Source organism: Temnothorax nylanderi, unplaced genomic scaffold, assembly GCF_030848795.1.
Source record: "Temnothorax nylanderi isolate EJ_2023f unplaced genomic scaffold, tnyl_v1.0 TNYL_tig0116_pilon, whole genome shotgun sequence".
In the NCBI taxonomy this organism is placed as follows: Eukaryota; Metazoa; Arthropoda; class Insecta; order Hymenoptera; family Formicidae; genus Temnothorax; species Temnothorax nylanderi.
In genome coordinates this window covers 134962-154301 of record NW_027249178.1, presented here as the reverse complement: position 1 = coordinate 154301, position 19340 = coordinate 134962, and the positions used below count along the sequence as shown (strand labels likewise).

The 19340-nt window shown below is 32.9% G+C and overlaps 2 protein-coding genes across 3 annotated transcripts; both read left to right on the top strand.

Moving 5' to 3' along the window:
- The first annotated feature begins 898 nt into the window (after window positions 1-898).
- LOC139776258 (uncharacterized) lies at window positions 899-3143 on the top strand. Its single transcript, XM_071712811.1, has 3 exons — window positions 899-1141; window positions 1568-1603; window positions 2240-3143. The coding sequence occupies exons 1-3, from the start codon at window positions 1130-1132 to the stop codon at window positions 2462-2464; spliced, it is 273 nt and encodes a 90-aa protein (XP_071568912.1). The 5' UTR covers window positions 899-1129; the 3' UTR covers window positions 2465-3143.
- Window positions 3144-4134: 991 nt separating this feature from the next.
- On the top strand, window positions 4135-18977 carry Nep5 (Neprilysin 5). Of its 2 annotated transcripts, XM_071712848.1 has the most exons (18): window positions 4135-4273; window positions 9334-9650; window positions 10970-11039; window positions 11172-11269; window positions 12540-12593; window positions 12756-12813; window positions 13127-13317; window positions 13514-13751; window positions 13853-14099; window positions 14300-14576; window positions 15183-15338; window positions 15521-15756; window positions 15932-16041; window positions 16132-16190; window positions 16351-16399; window positions 16808-16994; window positions 17321-17497; window positions 18328-18977. In XM_071712848.1, the coding sequence occupies exons 2-18, from the start codon at window positions 9635-9637 to the stop codon at window positions 18499-18501; spliced, it is 2397 nt and encodes a 798-aa protein (XP_071568949.1). In that variant the 5' UTR covers window positions 4135-4273; window positions 9334-9634; the 3' UTR covers window positions 18502-18977. The 2 variants fall into 2 exon arrangements, with proteins under 2 accessions (XP_071568949.1, XP_071568950.1); XM_071712849.1 differs by lacking the exons at window positions 4135-4273; window positions 9334-9650; window positions 11172-11269 and having other exon boundaries at window positions 11000-11039.
- Window positions 18978-19340: the final 363 nt, after the last annotated feature.

The window sequence follows — 19340 nt, the reverse complement described above, 5'->3', positions numbered from 1 at the left end:
TTCTCGATTCTTGCATTATTAAATAAATTATTAATTAAGTCGTATATATATGTGTAAGTGCTGCTTAAGATAGAACTAGAGAATCAGATAAATGAAAGTTAAACTACAGTTAAAACATTACAGTTAAAATATTGGTAAAATAAATGAAATTAAATGTAATGAATTTTTATATATATCTTAATATTTATATATGTCTTAAATGTTATGCCTGTATAGACATAAGCCTTAGGCTGTAATTGTGTAATAAAATATGTAATATACAGTATTAACAACAATTCTACAGAACATACATAATACGCATAACAAAAATAATATAATAACGCAAATCATATAATAGAGCACAACATCCTTATTTCCTCACGAAATTTCATTAAAATTAGACAGAGGATAAATAAATTTTATAATCAGAATTAGAGATTAAAATTAATATAGAACTAATGTAAAATCAATTTAAAATTTAAACCGTGTTACTATTGTATATAAATAGATAAGTCAGTTGAGGTTTGGGTACGTTCCTCATAAAAAAAAAACGCCTTGTAAACCCTACGGGGATACACAATAAATCTACATACAGATAAGTCAGTTCAACCAGCGTAGATCGAATCTTCTATGGAATCTTATGAAACGCTGTAGTTCCTTAAAGAAAAAATCGCAGCGATTGCGTGAATCATTGATCGATTTAATCATTGTAATTTAGCATCGCGATTTAACACGCCATTCTTTGTATATTCAAGCAAAGCATATTTTACTTCACATTCACATTCACGCTCACTGATTACTGTAATGAATCAGATTAACGACAATTGTTTCTTTGGGGGGGGGGGGGAAGTCGCATCTCACGATCTTCAGCATCTTTAAGGGTGATGCTGTCGTTGATATCGAAAATATCGAAAGCGTGACAAGGCGTGACGTCGCGGTTGGGCGGGCACCTAACAAGGGGGCCCGAAAGGGTGTCGGTCGCGTGGTTAGTGAAAGGGGTCCGTGTGACGTGCAACGTCGTGCCCCCGCCTGACGCCCTGAGAGTGGGCCTGGACTTGGGCAGGGACCTGCTATAAAAGCATACCGCGTCGCCCCTTGAAGACATAGTGTTTGTTCGCATAACACACAAGAAAAACCACCGCTCGCCATCATGAAGTTCTTCGTAAGTTTTTCCCTTCACCCGCGATTTCGCCACGTCGATTTATCATATCACTTTTATTTTCATCTTATATATATATGCTTTTATCTGCATGCAAAATTGTAGGCATAGAGGAAAATATTAAGCCTTGTATATTTATATAGTATATGTTTAATTATTTATAAATAACTTTATTTTATTTAATGTATTTTAAAAATTGTTCATATCTCTTATTTGATATTTATAACATTACACTTATATGTCATATGTTTTATTTTACTTGCGTTTTCCTAAGTTTCCATTTATTCGGTAGTATATATCTCTTTCTTATATTATTTATTTATTTTTAATCATATTATAAGCGCCATTCTTTTTTGCTAGAATTTATACTAAAAAGTCTAAGATTCTAAATATATTTTTTTCGTACTAAATAACGTTCTTTTATTGCAGATTGTTTTGTTCGCCATCGTGGCTGTTGCCAGCGCTGTAAGTATTTCAGAATTATTATTTTAAAAAGTCACAACAACAATTTCGCAATTTTTCTATCATGTTTGGAATCTTTATAATTTATTTTTTTTGTCAAATTCTCCAAGTTAGTACACGTTTATAAATTACAAATTGCGTATTAATAATGTATTCCAAAAAATGTATAATTATATATTATAATTATTCAAAAACAGTCATAATATAACTATTTTTAACAAAAAATTAAAATTATATTGTCAATTAGTAAAATTAGCGGAGATATTTCGAGATAATTAAGCGCAAAGCAACAGCTGGACAGTATCATTATCTAATTATTAGTTTATCATTGGATTTTCTACCTAATTAAGCCCATTATCTTCGTGTCAAAACCCAGCTGCAATTGCATCAAATTGACCGCGCTTATTTGTGCAATTTTCGTCTGAAAGTCCCCATTGTAGTTGCCCAACCATTCTAAACTCTTTTGCATTCACCCGCGATGGAGCGATTTCGTAATGAGGGACTATGTTCCCTGGAGAAATCATTATTTTTTCGAGATTTAGATTTTCCGATCGTTTCAATTACGTAACGGACCACTCGGACAAGTGAGATTAAATATTTTGTTAATTACTAAAACGCCATATCTTCTTTTATGTTTAGGGGCACTTAGCGCAGCACATCCACATCGCTGGCCAGCCCGCCATCCCGGCCCCCCATGCCGCCCCGCTCGCCCTCCACGGTAACGACCACACCACCCGCCTTCACTACTCTGGCCCGCATGTAGGGCATCCACACTTGGTGGGAGTCGATCATCTCATCCCGGCGCCGCATTTCGAGCCCAGCGTCGTCAACGTGGCTGTCCACGGCCACGGACACGGCTACTAGATCCCCTGACCTGAGCCAGCAGATCCGCTGGTCCGGAGTGGTCCACGCCGAGCGCGTCATCCTGAGGCTGATATGAGACAGCGAATCAGCGACCACCACGATTGGTGAATGAGACAACGAGCAAAGCCTCTGCCAAGAGCCACACTTCTGTCTCATCTGGCGAGGCGTTTCGATTCCGCGCGAGATCGCTCGCCGAGGATTATGGATGTTCGGCCCCGGAAGGGTCGAGGATCTCCGGTCCGAGGATCGAGGATCACGGAGGAATATCGTTGCAAAATTGCAATATATATTGCCTATATTGGCAGATCGAAATGGAATTCGACTGCCTCAGGATACCCGCCATTGTCTTGGGCCACTCCCGAGGACCGTTCCCACATAGACCAGGCAATCAGAAACTTGAAAAAAGCCACCCCTCCGCCGTTACTCCCTCATCTTTTTTTCGTTTTACCTTGACGCTACATATGACACGCATCGTACGAACATCGACGAACAATCAGGTCCTTTCGTGCCCCCATTCTCCATCTCATTCCGTCAACATCGAAATTCTGTGCGGCTTATTGAAGAAGAGAATACGACATCACTCTGCGGCCATCTCTTCCTGTCCCCCCTATTCGTCTTCCGGCAGCACCACTTTTATTTATTTTATAATAAAAGTCAATTTTTACGTCTTGTGATAAAATGCGTCGTTTTATTCGATAATATCCCGAGTGCATATCTCTCGTAATTGCAAAATATTGCATTACGTCATGAAAGTTATTTAACTAGATCGTACATAAGATTAGATTAAAATATCGCATTACATCATGAAAGTTATTTAACTAGATCGTATATAAGATTAGATTAAATTGAAGAGATAAAATGCGATAATAAAGCAGTAAATAAATTTAAAATGAAAGAGCTAGATCAAACTATAGAAAAAATATGTTAAAGGCAACACTATATTAGTTTAAATAAAAAACCGATTCGCAGTTTGCTTGATATTTGCTGAAGTTTATTAGATTGGAAATCCACTGGAAACCGCTAATGGTGCAATACGTATCAAGTATAATATCAAGTCAATCATGCAAAACAGCTCGATAACGGGTTTGTTGGAGTTCTCAGTAATGACCGGTCAAACAATACGTCAATTTCGCGTAGTTAACTTCATTAATATTGCTACTCGACCGTATTTCATGGTTTCAACTACATAATTCGATCGCGTAAACTGATATTAGCTTAATGTAGTGCTATCGCACATTTTGCCGAACAAATCGACCGTAGCGTTTATTCAATGAATATCTAATTCATCTAAACGCATAGCCTTAAGAATTTCCTTTTTATGGAAAAAGCGTTTTTTCATTAAAAATGTTTACAACTTCCCAAGCAACTTCCTTACGTTATCTATTTCGATCGGGTTGCATATCCGCGTCAGATTGCATAGTCCATTTGTCCGCGGGAAAGGTTCTTCTTGCGGAAACTTTATGCAAACGCCTCGACTGCGAATCAATCTAACGTCGCCGAGCAACGGATAGTCCAAACAGAGCCACCCTAAAGCCGGTTGCTATTCTTTTCGTCGCGCGGCCGGTGTCGTGCATCCGTCAAGCCGCGATGCGAATCGTTCATGTTTTTTGTCACACGCATAACTAATCGACTCGATTATAGAATTTGTCGCAATCGCGCTCCACCGTCGTTCCTCATCAGGGAAACTTCCTTCGTTCGCGAGGATTCTAGAAATGCATCGACAGTATCATGGATGACGACTGTCACGATGCGCTTCATCGATACGAGCTCGCTACATCAACAAGATTTCCGCATGTGGTTCTCAATTGTGTATATATCAACCTCGAAGTTTGTTCAAAACTGCTTAAAGCCTTAAAACATCTACGTACTTAAAACAACAGCGAATTTTTAATCGTGTTAAAATTTTTTTAGATATCTACTTTAAAATGATATCTTCAGATTTATTACACGGATTCTAGTGAATTCTTTTTGACACTAATTGTCATGTCGCAAAAATTTTCGTTAAAATCTTTATTGATAAGTGCTGTTCTTTTAAAATAACCTTGTATACATTTGTCAATGGTGATATGTTTTGATGTGTAGTAATTCTTAACAGTTACATATTGGAATTGTTCGAATTAATTTTAAGGTCCTTATGATTGTGTCGAACATTTTCACAAAATCTGTTAATTTTCTTTAATATAATACTATACCAAAGCATAGCATAATGAAGTAATTATATTAAAAATTATTCACTCATATTTTAATTAATAAATTGGCGTCTCTATCTTTTTTCTATATATTTATTATTAGATATCTATTTTAATAGGTTTTGTTAAAGAAGCAAAATCATCGGTAAAACATGCCGACAAATTCAGCCGATTGATTAATCTTGTTAGGTTCTTAGAATCGCTTGCGGTCGCACCGCCCGATTTCAGCATCATGTCGGTGCTTTTCTATGAGTTTTACGAGTGTCTTTACGGCCCGTTCGTTCATTCGGAAAACACTCTGGGCGCCGCTTGCTTCGAGCTAACGATTGCACAACAGGAAAGGAGGAATTATACATACCTCGGTGAAACTGTTCCATGGAAAAAGGGACACGATATCCGACCGCGCGATCGTTCCACCGATTGTATGTTCTTGTTTGTACGACGATCGTTTTGCTCTATTTCTACTCCGTTCGTGAATATTATGCAATCATTTCGGCTCGTAATCGCGCTAGTGCATGTTAGCAATGCGTTACGTTCTTGTGAATTCTTGTGAAGATCCTCGAATGCTCGCGCGAGAGAAAGTAAATTAGAGCTGCGCTTTTGTGCGCACGTTTATTGAGTACAGGCTTTTGAAAAAAATTACATAAAACGTTAAATCAAACTGGAAAAGTTATAATATTAAATTAAACAACTATTTAAATTTATTTAATTTTATTAATAGTATATATTAATTTTGAAATTAATTAAATTTCTAAGCTAGTCCTTTTTTTAAAAACTGAATTCTTTTCCAAAGTTGATTCTTTTGAATTCAGAATTTTAAATATAGATCAGAAAATTATTTTATTCTTTAACAACGTAATATGAGCTAGATATATCCCCTTAAGGTGAAATTAAAATAGATATGACGGTATCCCATTGAAAATTCTTACGTTCTCCAATTAATTTTCTGAAATGGCACGAGCGAGCTATTTGCAGCAAAGTGAACGTTAACCGCGGCATGTTGGAGAGTCCACGTTGCCCACCCACTCATAATTACACTGCACGTCGCACAGAGATTTTCAATTTTTTCGTTTGAAGCTCGAGAATGTAGAATGCCAGCCAATCTGGAATAAATAATGTATGAAAACAGATGTTTCTCATAAAACATCGCCGTTCAGTTCGCAACGGTGCGTAGTCGACTGGCAAATATACAATTATGCTGCAGCAGCCAGGTGCATTGCGGAATTATTGCTTGCGACAAGCTTTTTCTGCATATGGATAGGCAGTCGTTTCCTCGCGCTGCAACGGCAGCGTAAAAAGAGAATCGTTATGGCCCCAAAATGCGATCACGCGAGGTATATTATCTATATTGCGGTCGCAAAGTCGCCTATTTGTGCAATACATTTTTTTAAACATTAATCCTACGTTGCTTCATTAAACTTACTTTATTATCGGTCTTCTCTTAATAATTTCTTATTAATTTCTTATTAACTTTCATCTATCTGCAATATCTTCTAATCTCTGTATTTTTACTAAATTTTTTTTATTCATAATTTTAATGTTAGCTTTTCATTTTACTAAAATAACTTTTTTTAGAAAACTGCTATTATATTTATTTATTTTAACGGTATTTTTGTTACTGTCGAATATTTTTTTTTTTTTGAAATCGATGAGAAGAGAAAGTGATGAAAACGAACTAAATTCCAGAATGCCCTATACTGTACATTACTATATCGTATAGATTAACTCATACGTTATATGTGTGTTGATATTCAACTGATAACTACCGAAACGTCTCGCGTTCGAACCGGTTGGGGCGTATCGCCGATTTTAATCGAGCCCCTGTTAATGATCAAGTCCTGCCCCCAAGTCAGGTAATAATCATTGGAGCGTATAGAGTTCGCTGGTAAGCAAGCGTGACACTAGCATCTATTCTATATAATAATTTACATGAACGGGCATTTAATTAGGTTCCCAGTCGCCCAGTCTGCACCAGTAGCACATATTTCACGACGATAAATCTTGATTACTATCCCGACAAATGTATCAAATGTATCCCCTCGGTCAACCGGGGAAACTATTAATGCTCGAATCTCAATCGCATTTGGATAAGAATCTATTCGAGTTTATATGGCAATCGAGAGATGTATTCGGCACGATATTTTATCTTGACGGATTACGCTATGCATTGAATGATGCGTAATGCATTGAATGATATACACTGAGAGTTTATGGCGAGCGAAACGCCATAACAAGACTTGAAATGCATCTTCAATTATCAAACTTTAAAAATTAGAAGGCTTTATCCGGCTCTTGCTATTGTTTTTCATTTTCTTTCTCTATTTTTTTTACTATAAACTTGATTAATTTAATCATAAACATCTTTTTACGTTTTTCCAAGTCATTTTTCTAAATAAGGAATATTTAGGTATTCGTAATGTCACGAAGGGTTGTCTGTTTTCTTAATCGATTTGCTTTCGTTCGTGAGACAGTTATCGATTGTAACGTCATATTCGTGTCTCCGTCGTCTCGAAATCATAATAATTCTGGACGAGCAGCAGGTACCACTCGAAATAAATTTCCTTTCTATTGACCGCTTACCAAGGAACTGGAGCAACTTCCCCAATAACGGGAGCACGTTCGCGAATACGCGATCACACGCTATCTATCCGATAGAGCGGTTGCATGAATAATGAATGTAGCATGCGGTGCATTACGTAGCACACGTTGTTGCATACTTTCTCTCTTCGTAATAAACGTTTTTCCGCGATAAAACGTGTTTCCTCGGACGCCGCCCGCTGCACGTGCGCTACAAGCAATCTTGACATGTCCTGTCACTTTGATATTCCATGTATCTTAAATACGATATTGAGATGACAGCTTTTTATAACAATGTGATCAATTATTATGCGATAGCCATTATTAATCATTTATCGGTCCTTTTGATTCAACTTCTGTATAATTAGCATGCAATTCTATTCTCATTTAATCCTTAGTTGCATTAATAATCTTCTAATTATGAATTAATAGAATAATAATATTATAAATATTACAGTTAATATTAATATAATTATGTATACAATTTTTTAATAATTTTATTTATTACATAAAAAATTAATTAATTCTATTATTATTATGATTTATTGTGTTTTGCTATTTATATTCTAAATTTACTTCGTAAAATAAAAAACTTGATTAAATTTATGATTATTTTTGTAAGCAGGAGAATTATTAAAAAATTATATGCGTAAGGCATATGAGTAGAGTAGTAGCAGTATAATAATATGATCAGAGTATTGCTTATCAATTTTATTTTAATAGTAATATTATTTCATAGATAATTTTAATAAAGAAGATATTCTCTTCTTGCTTATATCTTTGGATTTGACGTATGATTGCTCTAGTTAGAACTTTGTTCTTGAGCCAGACTGGAAAGTACAATGAGACTTATATGCAGCTAGAAGTTTGCGACGGAAGTAAAATTACATAAACGTTTACTGTACTTCGTAACTACCTTGAGGAAGTGCTTTTGCGCAAGCGGAGATTCCTAATAGCGTGGCTATAGCTCGCTAAGGAAGGCTTGTGCCAACTCTGCCCGTGCTGCATATCGTAATAATAATTGTTAATTGTTTCGTTCGTTGTAATCCGATCGCCACGACACGACCGATCGCGTGCGAAAGGTGGATTTCACTTTGCGCAAAGTGGAAGTAACGGAAGTCGTTACGAAATCGTTACAATTTCATTTTCGCCCGCGGAAATTCATTCTCGTACGAGATAGAGTGATTTGAAAGGAGAGTAAAAGGCTTAGGGTCACACTTATTATTCTCACTATTCATGTCTAGTTAACATAATTATTTTCAGATAATGCATACGATTTGAATTGGATATATAACTATGGATATAATTTGATTTAAGAATGTAATTTTATGAGAACGTTAAGATTAAATTTTTATTTATCACTTCGTTCTAGTCTAAATTATTCTATATTTATGCTGCTTTAAATCATATATAGGCAAATGTCATTCACTAGACAAGTCAAGCACGATTTCTAATCTGATTCGTGACGTAGGCATAAATGGGAGAGCGAACATATATAACAGCAATATTCATTGATTTACGATTAGTCAGCATTGAACTCCAAATGAATTAAGATTTCAAAAGAAAAACGACGATATCGGCCACACGTTTCAAGTTACACAAGCGCATTTATAGAACAAATATTCTTTGTAAAAATTGTAGTAATAATATTTTCTTAACGTTTATCATAGCAGATAACTGTAATTGCATCGTGTAAATGCATAAGCATTCGTAATGAGTTTTAATTATTTTTATTTTGTATAATAAAAGTTATACAATTATAAAAATTACAAGAATAACAGAGTAAAAAAAATCTAGAAACATGAAAATTTTATTAAATATAATTACATGTAAACATAAAAATTATAAGTATTATGTTAAATAATTAAAAATAAATCTTTTTTAATTTTTAATAAAAAAATATATTAAAAAATTGATAAAATAAATTTGTAAACAGTTTTTGTAAAAAAGTTCATTTCTTTATGTGACACGTTTGAATTTTTTCTGTACTACGTTAAATAAAAAGTTTTGTAATTTTTTTCTAAACTAATATATAGATACACATTTTAGAATTTACAATAAAGGAAATCTTTATTTAATCTTATTTTTTTACTCCCATTGGAGTTTTTCGATTTATCCTCGACACGTGTATGAACTATCATGCGCGATAGTATCGAAAGGATTGAAGGCTCGCTATCGATGGTGGTCGGAAGATACCGGGTGTTGTTCATTTCTCGCAGGCGCGTGGGTGTTATCGCGGATGGTCGGATGGGAAAATTGATGTTCCGTCGCCGTTGTTATTGGTTCGACGACGAGGTACGAGAACCACTGGGAAAATGTGAACGTATGGACACCCGACGTTGTCTGTCCGACTCGACTCGGTGTTCAGTGTCGTCAGTTCGATCCGGTCAGTGGGCCATTCAGCATGAACAACGAGCGCAGTAAGTTATATTTTTATACGCTAACCTGTCTACCTTTTCTTTTCCGGTGCACCGTATATAACCCGGTAATGTTCCCGTAGCCGGTGATATTTTACTAAAGCTGAAGTCAAGTAAAGTTTCTGCAGTTTTTATATTACGAGCCTGTTATGCCTTCTATAATACGAACTACGATCGCGGGTATACCGATACTAACGGACGTAATAATAATGAAAATAATATATAACAATTGCGTAAATAACCGTAATAATTATACGATGGTTTCTTAATTATTAATAATAATATCTTTTTTTTAGTTGTATATCCTTACATTTTCCACATTAAGAAATAAAATAGATGTAAAAAAGAGAAAAATTTAAAAGAAAGATGGAAGAAGAACTAAAATGTAAAAAATTGCATAAAAAAGGAAACTTATAGATAGATCCTGCTATTTTATCATAGCAAAAATTTTTATTTTGTACTTGTTTAATTAATTTAATTATTTTGTATACAATAAAATTTTATATTTGTTTTTATTATTAGTAATAAAAGCATTATTTATTAAAAATATTTAACATAAAAATTTATTATATCTTATAATATTAAAAATTATATAGAAAGATTATACATAAAAAGACTGATTCCGTTTGTTTGAAATGTTTAAGTCAATTGGGAGCAAAAAATTAATAATCAATTATGGTATATTCCAAGAAAAATATTTTATTTTTTATATCTTCTATCTTTTTGAAATCGTATTGAGCGCGAAGATGACCTTATTTTGATAGTGCGATAACAAAACCAGGCTATTTGAAAATAGAGGCCTACATTAACGAATGTAGATCGCTCAATAGTTTTAACATTTCTTTTCAGAAAAAAATAAAATTTACGAAATATTAACTTTTATAACACAATATTTTACAGTTTAAATGTTTAAATATGTATGTATGATAAAGATAATTGTCTTTTGCACTTTTTATTTTATCTTTAGTAAATGTAATCATTATTTAAATTTAACATATTGCTTTTCTATAAAAGAAAGTATAAAGTTACAATAAACTAAAAAGTATTTTAACTAATAAATATATACATATCTATATATAATATTGTTATCTACTTATAAAAAAATTGATGCATGTTTTTAATACATATTAATTTTTTTCATTATTAAAAAACTAATATAATTATATATAAATATAATTATAAATAATAGATATACATATATTATAAAAAATTTTTTTTTAATATGCAAATTTATGTATTAATTGCTGCTTCTCTGGAATAATATCGTAATTTGTCTCATTGACTGATTATTATTATTATTTTTATATTTCCTCTTTTCTTAGAAGATGAAGTGTCCGTTTACTCGGTTGGAAGCCAGAACCACCTGGTGCCGATAAGATCCAGGAAAACTTTGTAAGTAAGAAAGCGAGATTGGCATATTTCTAACCAATGATTAAATCGCTTCATTAAACGAGAACGTATATTTGCTCATTGCAAGTAGATCAATCTGAGTCTCTGCTAACTAGATTTGCTATGTTTGTATAGCTTCAAGAAGCGGACGCAGATTTCCAATCTGATGGTAATAATTCTTTGCTTTCTGGTGGGTTCCTTGTTGATAACAGTTGTAGTGCTCGCGGTACTTTGTAAGTTTCTTCTCTAACATATCTTATTCATTATATAGATGAAATTATATTAAAAATATTTATATTAAAATTACATAATATATATATAAAATTGTTACACACACAAGAAAGTATTATCTATACGCAGGTTCTTCCCTCGCTATTCGAAAATAGAGCGTTCCTATGAAATCTTTCGTAAGCCAAAATGGCGTAAAGCGAAGAAGTAGTTAAGCATTAATTTATATGGCAAAATTTTTTTTCGTAAAAGCGATAATCCTCTTCGAATTTATTTCAGTTAGCAAAAACAGATACTAATGTAGGTCTTTCGTAAAAGCGAAGTGGCGTGAAGCAAACTTTCGAAAAGTAGAGGATACCTATATTCTTAATTCTCCAATAAACAAGATATATATTGTTTTGATAAGAATATTGTTCAATATATCTTCGCGTTAAGAAAAAAATATATTAAAAAATAATAATGCATACGAGTTAGAATATCGAAATAGAAATGGATAAAATCTGTTAAATGTCATCGCATTTATCAACTTATGTCTTATATGTAGTATATAAGTCCTTCAACTGTGAGCTAACTTTATCAAGATTATAGCAGGTATAAGCCTAGGTAGCAGGTATGAAAACAGGAAATACCCTTCAGTTAAAAAGAAATGACTCAAGTCTTACGATGCTTTGACATATCTCCCTTTAATTTCCTTACAATTACATTAGATATCCTTGACAAATTATTGGGAAACCATTTAGCATCTTCGATCACTATTGACATTGTGTAAATATTTTAGCGAACATGGTTATGTATAGATCGTGTAACGTGACGTCCCACACGTGTTGTTCCACGTAACAACTTCAACAAGAAGTTGTATGCTCATTATTATGCGACGATCTATATTCTATATTCCACGTGGCCATGATTTCTACACTTAATTTATATTATTCTAAGTATTCCTTACTTAGAATTACTGAACATTTTTTAACCACAATTTTATCAGTAAAATCTGGTAGTTTTTTACATAATAAAAATAACAGAAAACTTTTTTAAATAAATATGTTGAAAAAATAAATATTGAAATTATATATTTTAATTAAAAATTTAATTAATTTCAAAGATACCCCAAAAATATTTAAGTACAAGTAAAAACATAATAAATAAATATCTAAAATGATTAAATAGAAATATAAGTTACATTAATGTGTATGAAAATTTGGGAAGATGCGATAAACTAATAAAATTAAAAAGGTCCTTGACAATTCTAGAATTTTATACATACTGTTGTTGCAGATGCATGTAGCACCACGGTGAAGATATGTGATAGCGAGGATTGCGTGCGAGTAGGTGAGTAGTACGCAGTTATTATACTAACAGGTGATTATATGTATATTACTTGCGCTATTATTAACGTGAACAAACATTGCGCATAAACGATAAAAAGAAAAAAAAATGTGTGGCAATCACTATATCCTGGAAACAGTTATTTATTCTTCTTTGTTCACCTAGCGGCTAGTTTGAAGGAATCTATGAACGAATCGATAGATCCTTGCGACGATTTTTATCAGTGAGTAAATTTATTGTCGTGTCGTGCTATTATTGTATAATGGACGTAACTGATGCGCATCTAGTGAAATTATACCATACGCGCAATTTCTCTATCACTCTGCAAATCTATTATTTTCATGTTACGCAAATACTGCACTCGCGTGTTTCACTTTCACTCGCTTGTACGAGACATCGTATCACGAATTAACATTATTGGAGAGTGTATTAATTAACACAGATGTCTTATTATTATTAACCCACTTGTTTAAATAACTTATTAAACTAATGATTTTCATGATGTGTGAAAAATTTTTTCTTTTTCTCTTCATTAGATACGCATGCGGCAGATGGCCGCAGGAGCATCCTATTCCGGATTACAGCCTGACGAATTCCTGGTTCAACGAGCGTAGCGATCGCGTATCCAGGAAGATCAGAGATCTGCTAAAAGTCAATATTTCTGCCAGTGATGTACCGTGGGCAGTGATGCAGGCCAAGACTATGTTCACCAGCTGCATGGACGTGCGTACGTTGCTGTTTTTGTTTAATTAGGTAGATGTTAATCAAAGAAACAGCTGCTATAAGCGGAGATATGTTAATTATAACATAATTGACATAATATATTACGTCAATATATTACACAAATAACAATCAGTAAAATTTATTAAAATATGTAATTATTTTTTAATTTTGAATATTTCTTATAAGAAGATAAATTTCAGATTCCATGAACGAACTCAAATTGTCACCACTATTCGATTTGTTGGAGTTATTAAATTTACCCATCATTCCCGCGACTATTACTAACAAAACGACTAGTTACATCGAACAACTCGCCAGGGTAAAAAAAAATTTAGGCTATGACGTTTTCTTTGGCTTCGACGTCATGGCTGATCCAAAGAACAAGAGCAAGAACATATTGATCTTCCACCTTCCAGATCATTCCAATCCTTTTCCCACGTATGTGCATTTTTATTCTACGATTTTAAATCTTTTATAAATTATTTAAAAAGTTATAATTAATACATGTAACAACAAATTTTTTATTATATTTATAATAGTGATAAAGAATTGGAGAAGCGGTTGCAAACCATCAGATCGCGATTGCGAAAACTGGATGATTTAGATGAAACTATATTGAGCGAGGATGAAGACGCCGAACTTATCTATATGACTGATGTTATTAACCAAGTCATCAGCAATGGCACTGTTAATGAATGCACCCTGGAGGCTGAATCTATGATATATAGAGATGAATTGGAAGAATTTGTTGAGATGCTTTACAACATTAGCAACCTCCTCTATTACGTAAGTATGTTCTGGCTAAATCAATTCTAAACTAATGTTTTCGTATGGGCAAAGTAAAAATCTTGTTACTATTATATTAAGTGCAAAATTTTATTAATTAAATATCTTTGGGGAATAATTGAATATTTCCCCAAAGATATTAATTAAATATCTTTGGGGAAATATTTAATTAAAAAAATAAAAATTTATTTGTTTTACAGGTGGCTCGTGCAAATCGAAATCAGAGTATTTCCATGGAAGACTTGAGCGATAACGATTATATCCTGGTAGACGATCTACAAAAGTTGACGGACGAGTATATAATGGATAGTAATTCATCTTTCACGCCCAAACCGATTTGGCGCCCCTTCATTGAATCACTTTTCGAGGGGATCCTTACGTTGGATCTTGATAACAAGGATAAAGTTCTCATCGGCAACTTGGAATACTTGAAAAATGTTGCATTGATATTGGCTTCTTTCGAGGAGGAAGAACTCGGTATGTATTCCTGATTTACCATATATTAACTAATTCTACGAATATAGAAAACGGGCTAACTAAGAACCAAGCGCGGTAAATGATGCGCGAAAGTTTTATTTATATTTATATTTTACATATTTTCCAACCTTTGACTGCGCGCCGACTAGATTTGTCAGACTTGAAACACAGCTCCGGTTGGAGTAGTACAATCCCCCCCTTACACCTAATTAAATCGATTCGATTTAATTTTTGATGCTATATGCATCTAAATAACTGTAAAGAAATCATTGCGAAAAATATTACCTCAGCCAGGGTTCGAACCTGGAACTTCCTTCATTCCGTGAAGGTGTCGTACCAATTCGACCACTGAGGCATGTGGTAATTCCAGTGTTATTTTCCATATGTAAAATAAAAATATAAATAAAACTTTCGCGCATCATTTACCGCGCTTGGTTCTTAGTTAGCCCGTTTTCTATATTCGTACGGATTTCCATTGAAACCTATACTTCGAATTTTAACTAATTCTAATTTAACTATTTTTATTATTTTTGTTATCAATATTTAATTTTGGCAATCAGTTTTCAAAAAAGTTTTTCTAAAATCCAATATTTATTTTTAATTTAGAAAGCTATATTTGGTGGGTTATTGTGGATATTGTGGCGCCCCACTCTTCTGAAGAGCTCAGGAACATTTGGAACGAGTACGTAAATAAGTTAATAGAGGTGGAGGTAGGGGAATCCAAGTCGTTGCACTGTGCATCAGTTGCCAATGAATTAATGGGTATGTACAGCGACTCTATTTAAAATTTAAACTATCTTTTTTATAATATATTTAATAAATACGTTGACATATATATATATATATTGTAATTTTTTTTCTATAATTTAGATTTAATGAATATATTTCCGCGCTATATCTTGGATGCTTTTAATTATTTAATGATATTTATCATCGACTTGCAGGAATGGCGGTATCGTGGCTGTTCGTAGACCCCACATTTCACAATAACAAAGTCAATAAAGTACTGGAAATGCTAGAAGACATAAGAGAAGCGTTCGCCTCGCTTGTCATTAAGACGGATTGGATGGATCAATCGACGAAAACGGCGACACTCGAGAAAAGTCGGAAAATGGGCTCTGAAATTGGATTTCCCATGTGGCTCTTTAACGAGGAGAAGCTTAACGAGTATTACAAGGGCGTAAGTCTTGTGGAAAAAAAATCTGTTTTGGAAAATACATTTAACGTTTTATTTAATTGTATAATTTTTATTATATGTACACTTATTTATTTTATCTTATTTATTTTATCTTACATAATACAATAGCATTATGTAAGCATAATATTTTGCATAACATCGATCTGTTAATGTTTAGATAGACCTATCGGAAACGAAATACCTGGAGAACATGATTCAAATTATTCGATTGGAATGGAATACCACGTTGGCGAGACTACATGACGATAATTTATTCAACGAGTCATAGTAAGTGAAAAATTTCGAGAATTGTCGTCAATAAAAAACAATGCTAAGGTTTCCTTTCTCTTCATGCTTCGCTTTATTATGGATAATCAGCTGGGCAACTGACCCTACCGATGTAAATGCGTTCCACACGTTTCAACTTAATCATATAAGTATGTAATAATTTAATCTTTTATTTATTAAAAAAACACGGATTAATTTAACTTTGTTACACACTGTTAATAATCTGTTCAGTTGAAAAAGACTGAGATGTTCCCCGCTTATTATTAATGTTATATTAATACATCCTCTCTTCTTTCACTATTCACGCAGCCGTACCTGCCGGAATACTTCAATTCCCATTTTATGAATTGGGTCTTGAGTAAGAATAGGAATAATTACTTCATGCACTGAGAAAAAAATGTTGTTAATTTGACTAAACTCGTTTAGTTGGTGTGATTTGTTTAATGTAAATATTAATATATTTAAATCAAATATACGTGAGTAATATCAAGAAATATTTTATTTTATTTTATATAATATTTGTTGAATTAACAAATGTTAGCTTGACAGCCCGTGACCGCTGCATTTAGTTGAATCAAACAATATTTCTTTGAATCAACGATTTTTTTTCTCAGTGTGATTATTTTTATATATAAAGAGATATAATATAAAAACAAATACAAAAATGAAAAATAGAAGTAGAAAATAAACAGTAAAAAGCATGAATTTTTCGTGAGGTCATTATTATAGTAACAAAGTCAGTAATTTTTTTTTTAAATAATTGCAGGGCCTTAAATTACGGCGCCATCGGCACGGTACTTGGACATGAATTAACTCATGGATTCGACAATAGCGGTCGGCATTACGACAGTGACGGAAATCTCCGGCAGTGGTGGACTAATGAGACCATCTCGGAGTACTCTGACAGAACTCAATGCTTCATAGATCACTATAATACATATTACGAGAACGAGGCAAGTCTAGTAACATTTTTATGAAGCGTTTAGTATTTAAAAAATTAATTTCATAAAACGCGATTTTCGAAAAAATAAAAAAGTGACGGAACAATTAGTTCAAATATTAAATAAACAGGTATATTTCTAAAAGTTTTATTTAATTTTAATTAAAAAATATTTAATTTTATTACTCTTTAAATATATTTATCAATTTATACATATACATTCTGTTATATCAGTTACATCTTAATTCTATGGATTAATTTTTATGCAAGAATCTGCTTCAGTTTCAAGGAGTTGAACGACCTGAGCATATCGATGAGTTAATGATACGTCTTGCATAGGTCGACGATTACATTGATGGCGAACTGACCTTGGGCGAGAACATCGCCGATAACGGCGGCCTTCGCGAGGCCGTCATCGCTTACGAGAAGTGGAAAGCCCGGCATGGTCGGGAACCTCTACTTCCGGGATTCACGCAGTTCACGCACGAGCAGTTGCTCTTTCTTTCTTTCGCACACGTAAGACAACATTCCAAAGTTACGACATAATAGCCAGGTTCCAATTATCATGTTTAAATATGTCCAAAACAAAAATAGCTAAAGTATTTAGCAAAATAAAAAATTAACAAATTAGTCAAAAAGACGTTTTGATTGATATTTTAAATATAAATATTTATTGTTTATACATCAATTTCTACATTATTCTCAGTTTTAAGTTTGAGGAAAAAGAATAGATTCTAAGTCTAGCGAGGAATTTAATAATAAAAAGGTTGTTTTTTTTTTAAATTTGTAGTAGATAAAGCGAAATGCGCTGGGAATTCCCGGACCTGTCTAACTTATATTTAAATTGTTGAATAATTGTATATTTTTAAATCTTAAAATTCTTCGATGATTCGGTAATCGTCGGTTTATAACTTTATAGGACTGGATTTATGCTCGCTTGTTTTTTTATCTGTCATTGTAAAAGAATCGAATGGAAATTCTCTTCACAACGGGCGACCTTTGCTGAAAAGTGGCTCTCATTTAAATGCTGATTTTAACATTCGAGATAATTGAAAAAAAATGACGATGACATCAATAGCAATAAATAATAATTGGTATTCAATTTAATAGCAATTAATTATGATTGGTATTTACATAGTATTAATATTTGACTTGCCTAGATTTCATTAATCAGTCTGTCGATATTAAGATTCCTTCTTTATATAATTATATGACATGTAGCATGAAAATGTTTTCGCTCTCGTTAATTATCTTCTCCTTATTAAATTTTAAGTTCTTCGCAAAAATTGCTTCTAATGTTGTCGAAGTTACGTATAAATGCTTATTGGATTATTTCATTATTTCAGTTGTGGTGCGAGTCTTATACTGCTAAATCACTGAAGTGGATGCTGGAAGATTCTCATTGTCCCGGTCACGTGAGACTTCAAGCTGTACTAAAAAATTCCAAAGAATTTAGCACCGCGTGGAATTGTCCCGCTGGATCGAACATGAACCCGTCGAAAAAGTGTCATGTGTGGTAGCAGCTGCGTCTTCGATAAAGGACAATGTTTGTTATTTAATATCGTTGATCAATCAAATGTTTATTATTTCGTGATATGGAGCTCAAAACAATAATAATCCAGCGTTAAATTAAAACAAAATTAATTTTTTATCTCGTGAGATTCATGACAAGTTACAATAATGCAAGAGCAATATTTAACAGATAAGAGTTTTTGTACGTTCTTTTTCTCTATTTCAAATTTAAATAAGTGAAAATTGATATAGACTTACGGAGTTTTGTGCATGAGTTGCAGTCGCTTTAATTATTGTTCCGTCCTTTAATTAGTGTATCCGTTCGTTATATATAGTATGTGACGAATTGTTTCTATGTAATTTTCGTAAGATCTTTCGCACTGATACGCTGGGGACACCCCATTATCATCGAGAAATCAAAGAGTGGTCCAATAATGTTTGTAATAAAAGAGCTTTATTTACATACAAAATATATATTCTTTAATTCCTATAATCCTTTTGACATCTTTCCAATTTTTAGATGTCTAAAGGGCGTCTTTGATCTTGTTATTCCAATCTTGTTATTCTATGTTATTCCAATATAGGATATTATATAGGATCTGAAATTACACTAGTATGCTATACATATTTTAAGTTATTAAAGTAATTTCGCTCTTGCTGTCTTACATCGCGATATTTACTCATACCTGTTCCCAATAATAATAAATTGATAAAGAAGTTTCTTTATTTTTTTTTGTTTGATTAGTAAATTAGTGTATTAGAAGCGTCACGTAGAAAATTGCTTATAAGAAAATAAATTCGAGAAGTAAATTGAAATTAGATGTAACAAAACAAAGAAAAAAATTGA

Excerpts from the sequence above, each read along its gene's own strand:
- LOC139776258 (XM_071712811.1), top strand. Across the intron at positions 1,604-2,239 it reads TCGTGGCTGTTGCCAGCGCT|GGGCACTTAGCGCAGCACAT; the intron begins GTAAGTATTTCA and ends TTTTATGTTTAG.
- Nep5 (XM_071712848.1), top strand. Across the intron at positions 11,040-11,171 it reads ATAAGATCCAGGAAAACTTT|CTTCAAGAAGCGGACGCAGA; the intron begins GTAAGTAAGAAA and ends ATGTTTGTATAG. Across the intron at positions 17,498-18,327 it reads TCTTTCTTTCTTTCGCACAC|TTGTGGTGCGAGTCTTATAC; the intron begins GTAAGACAACAT and ends TCATTATTTCAG.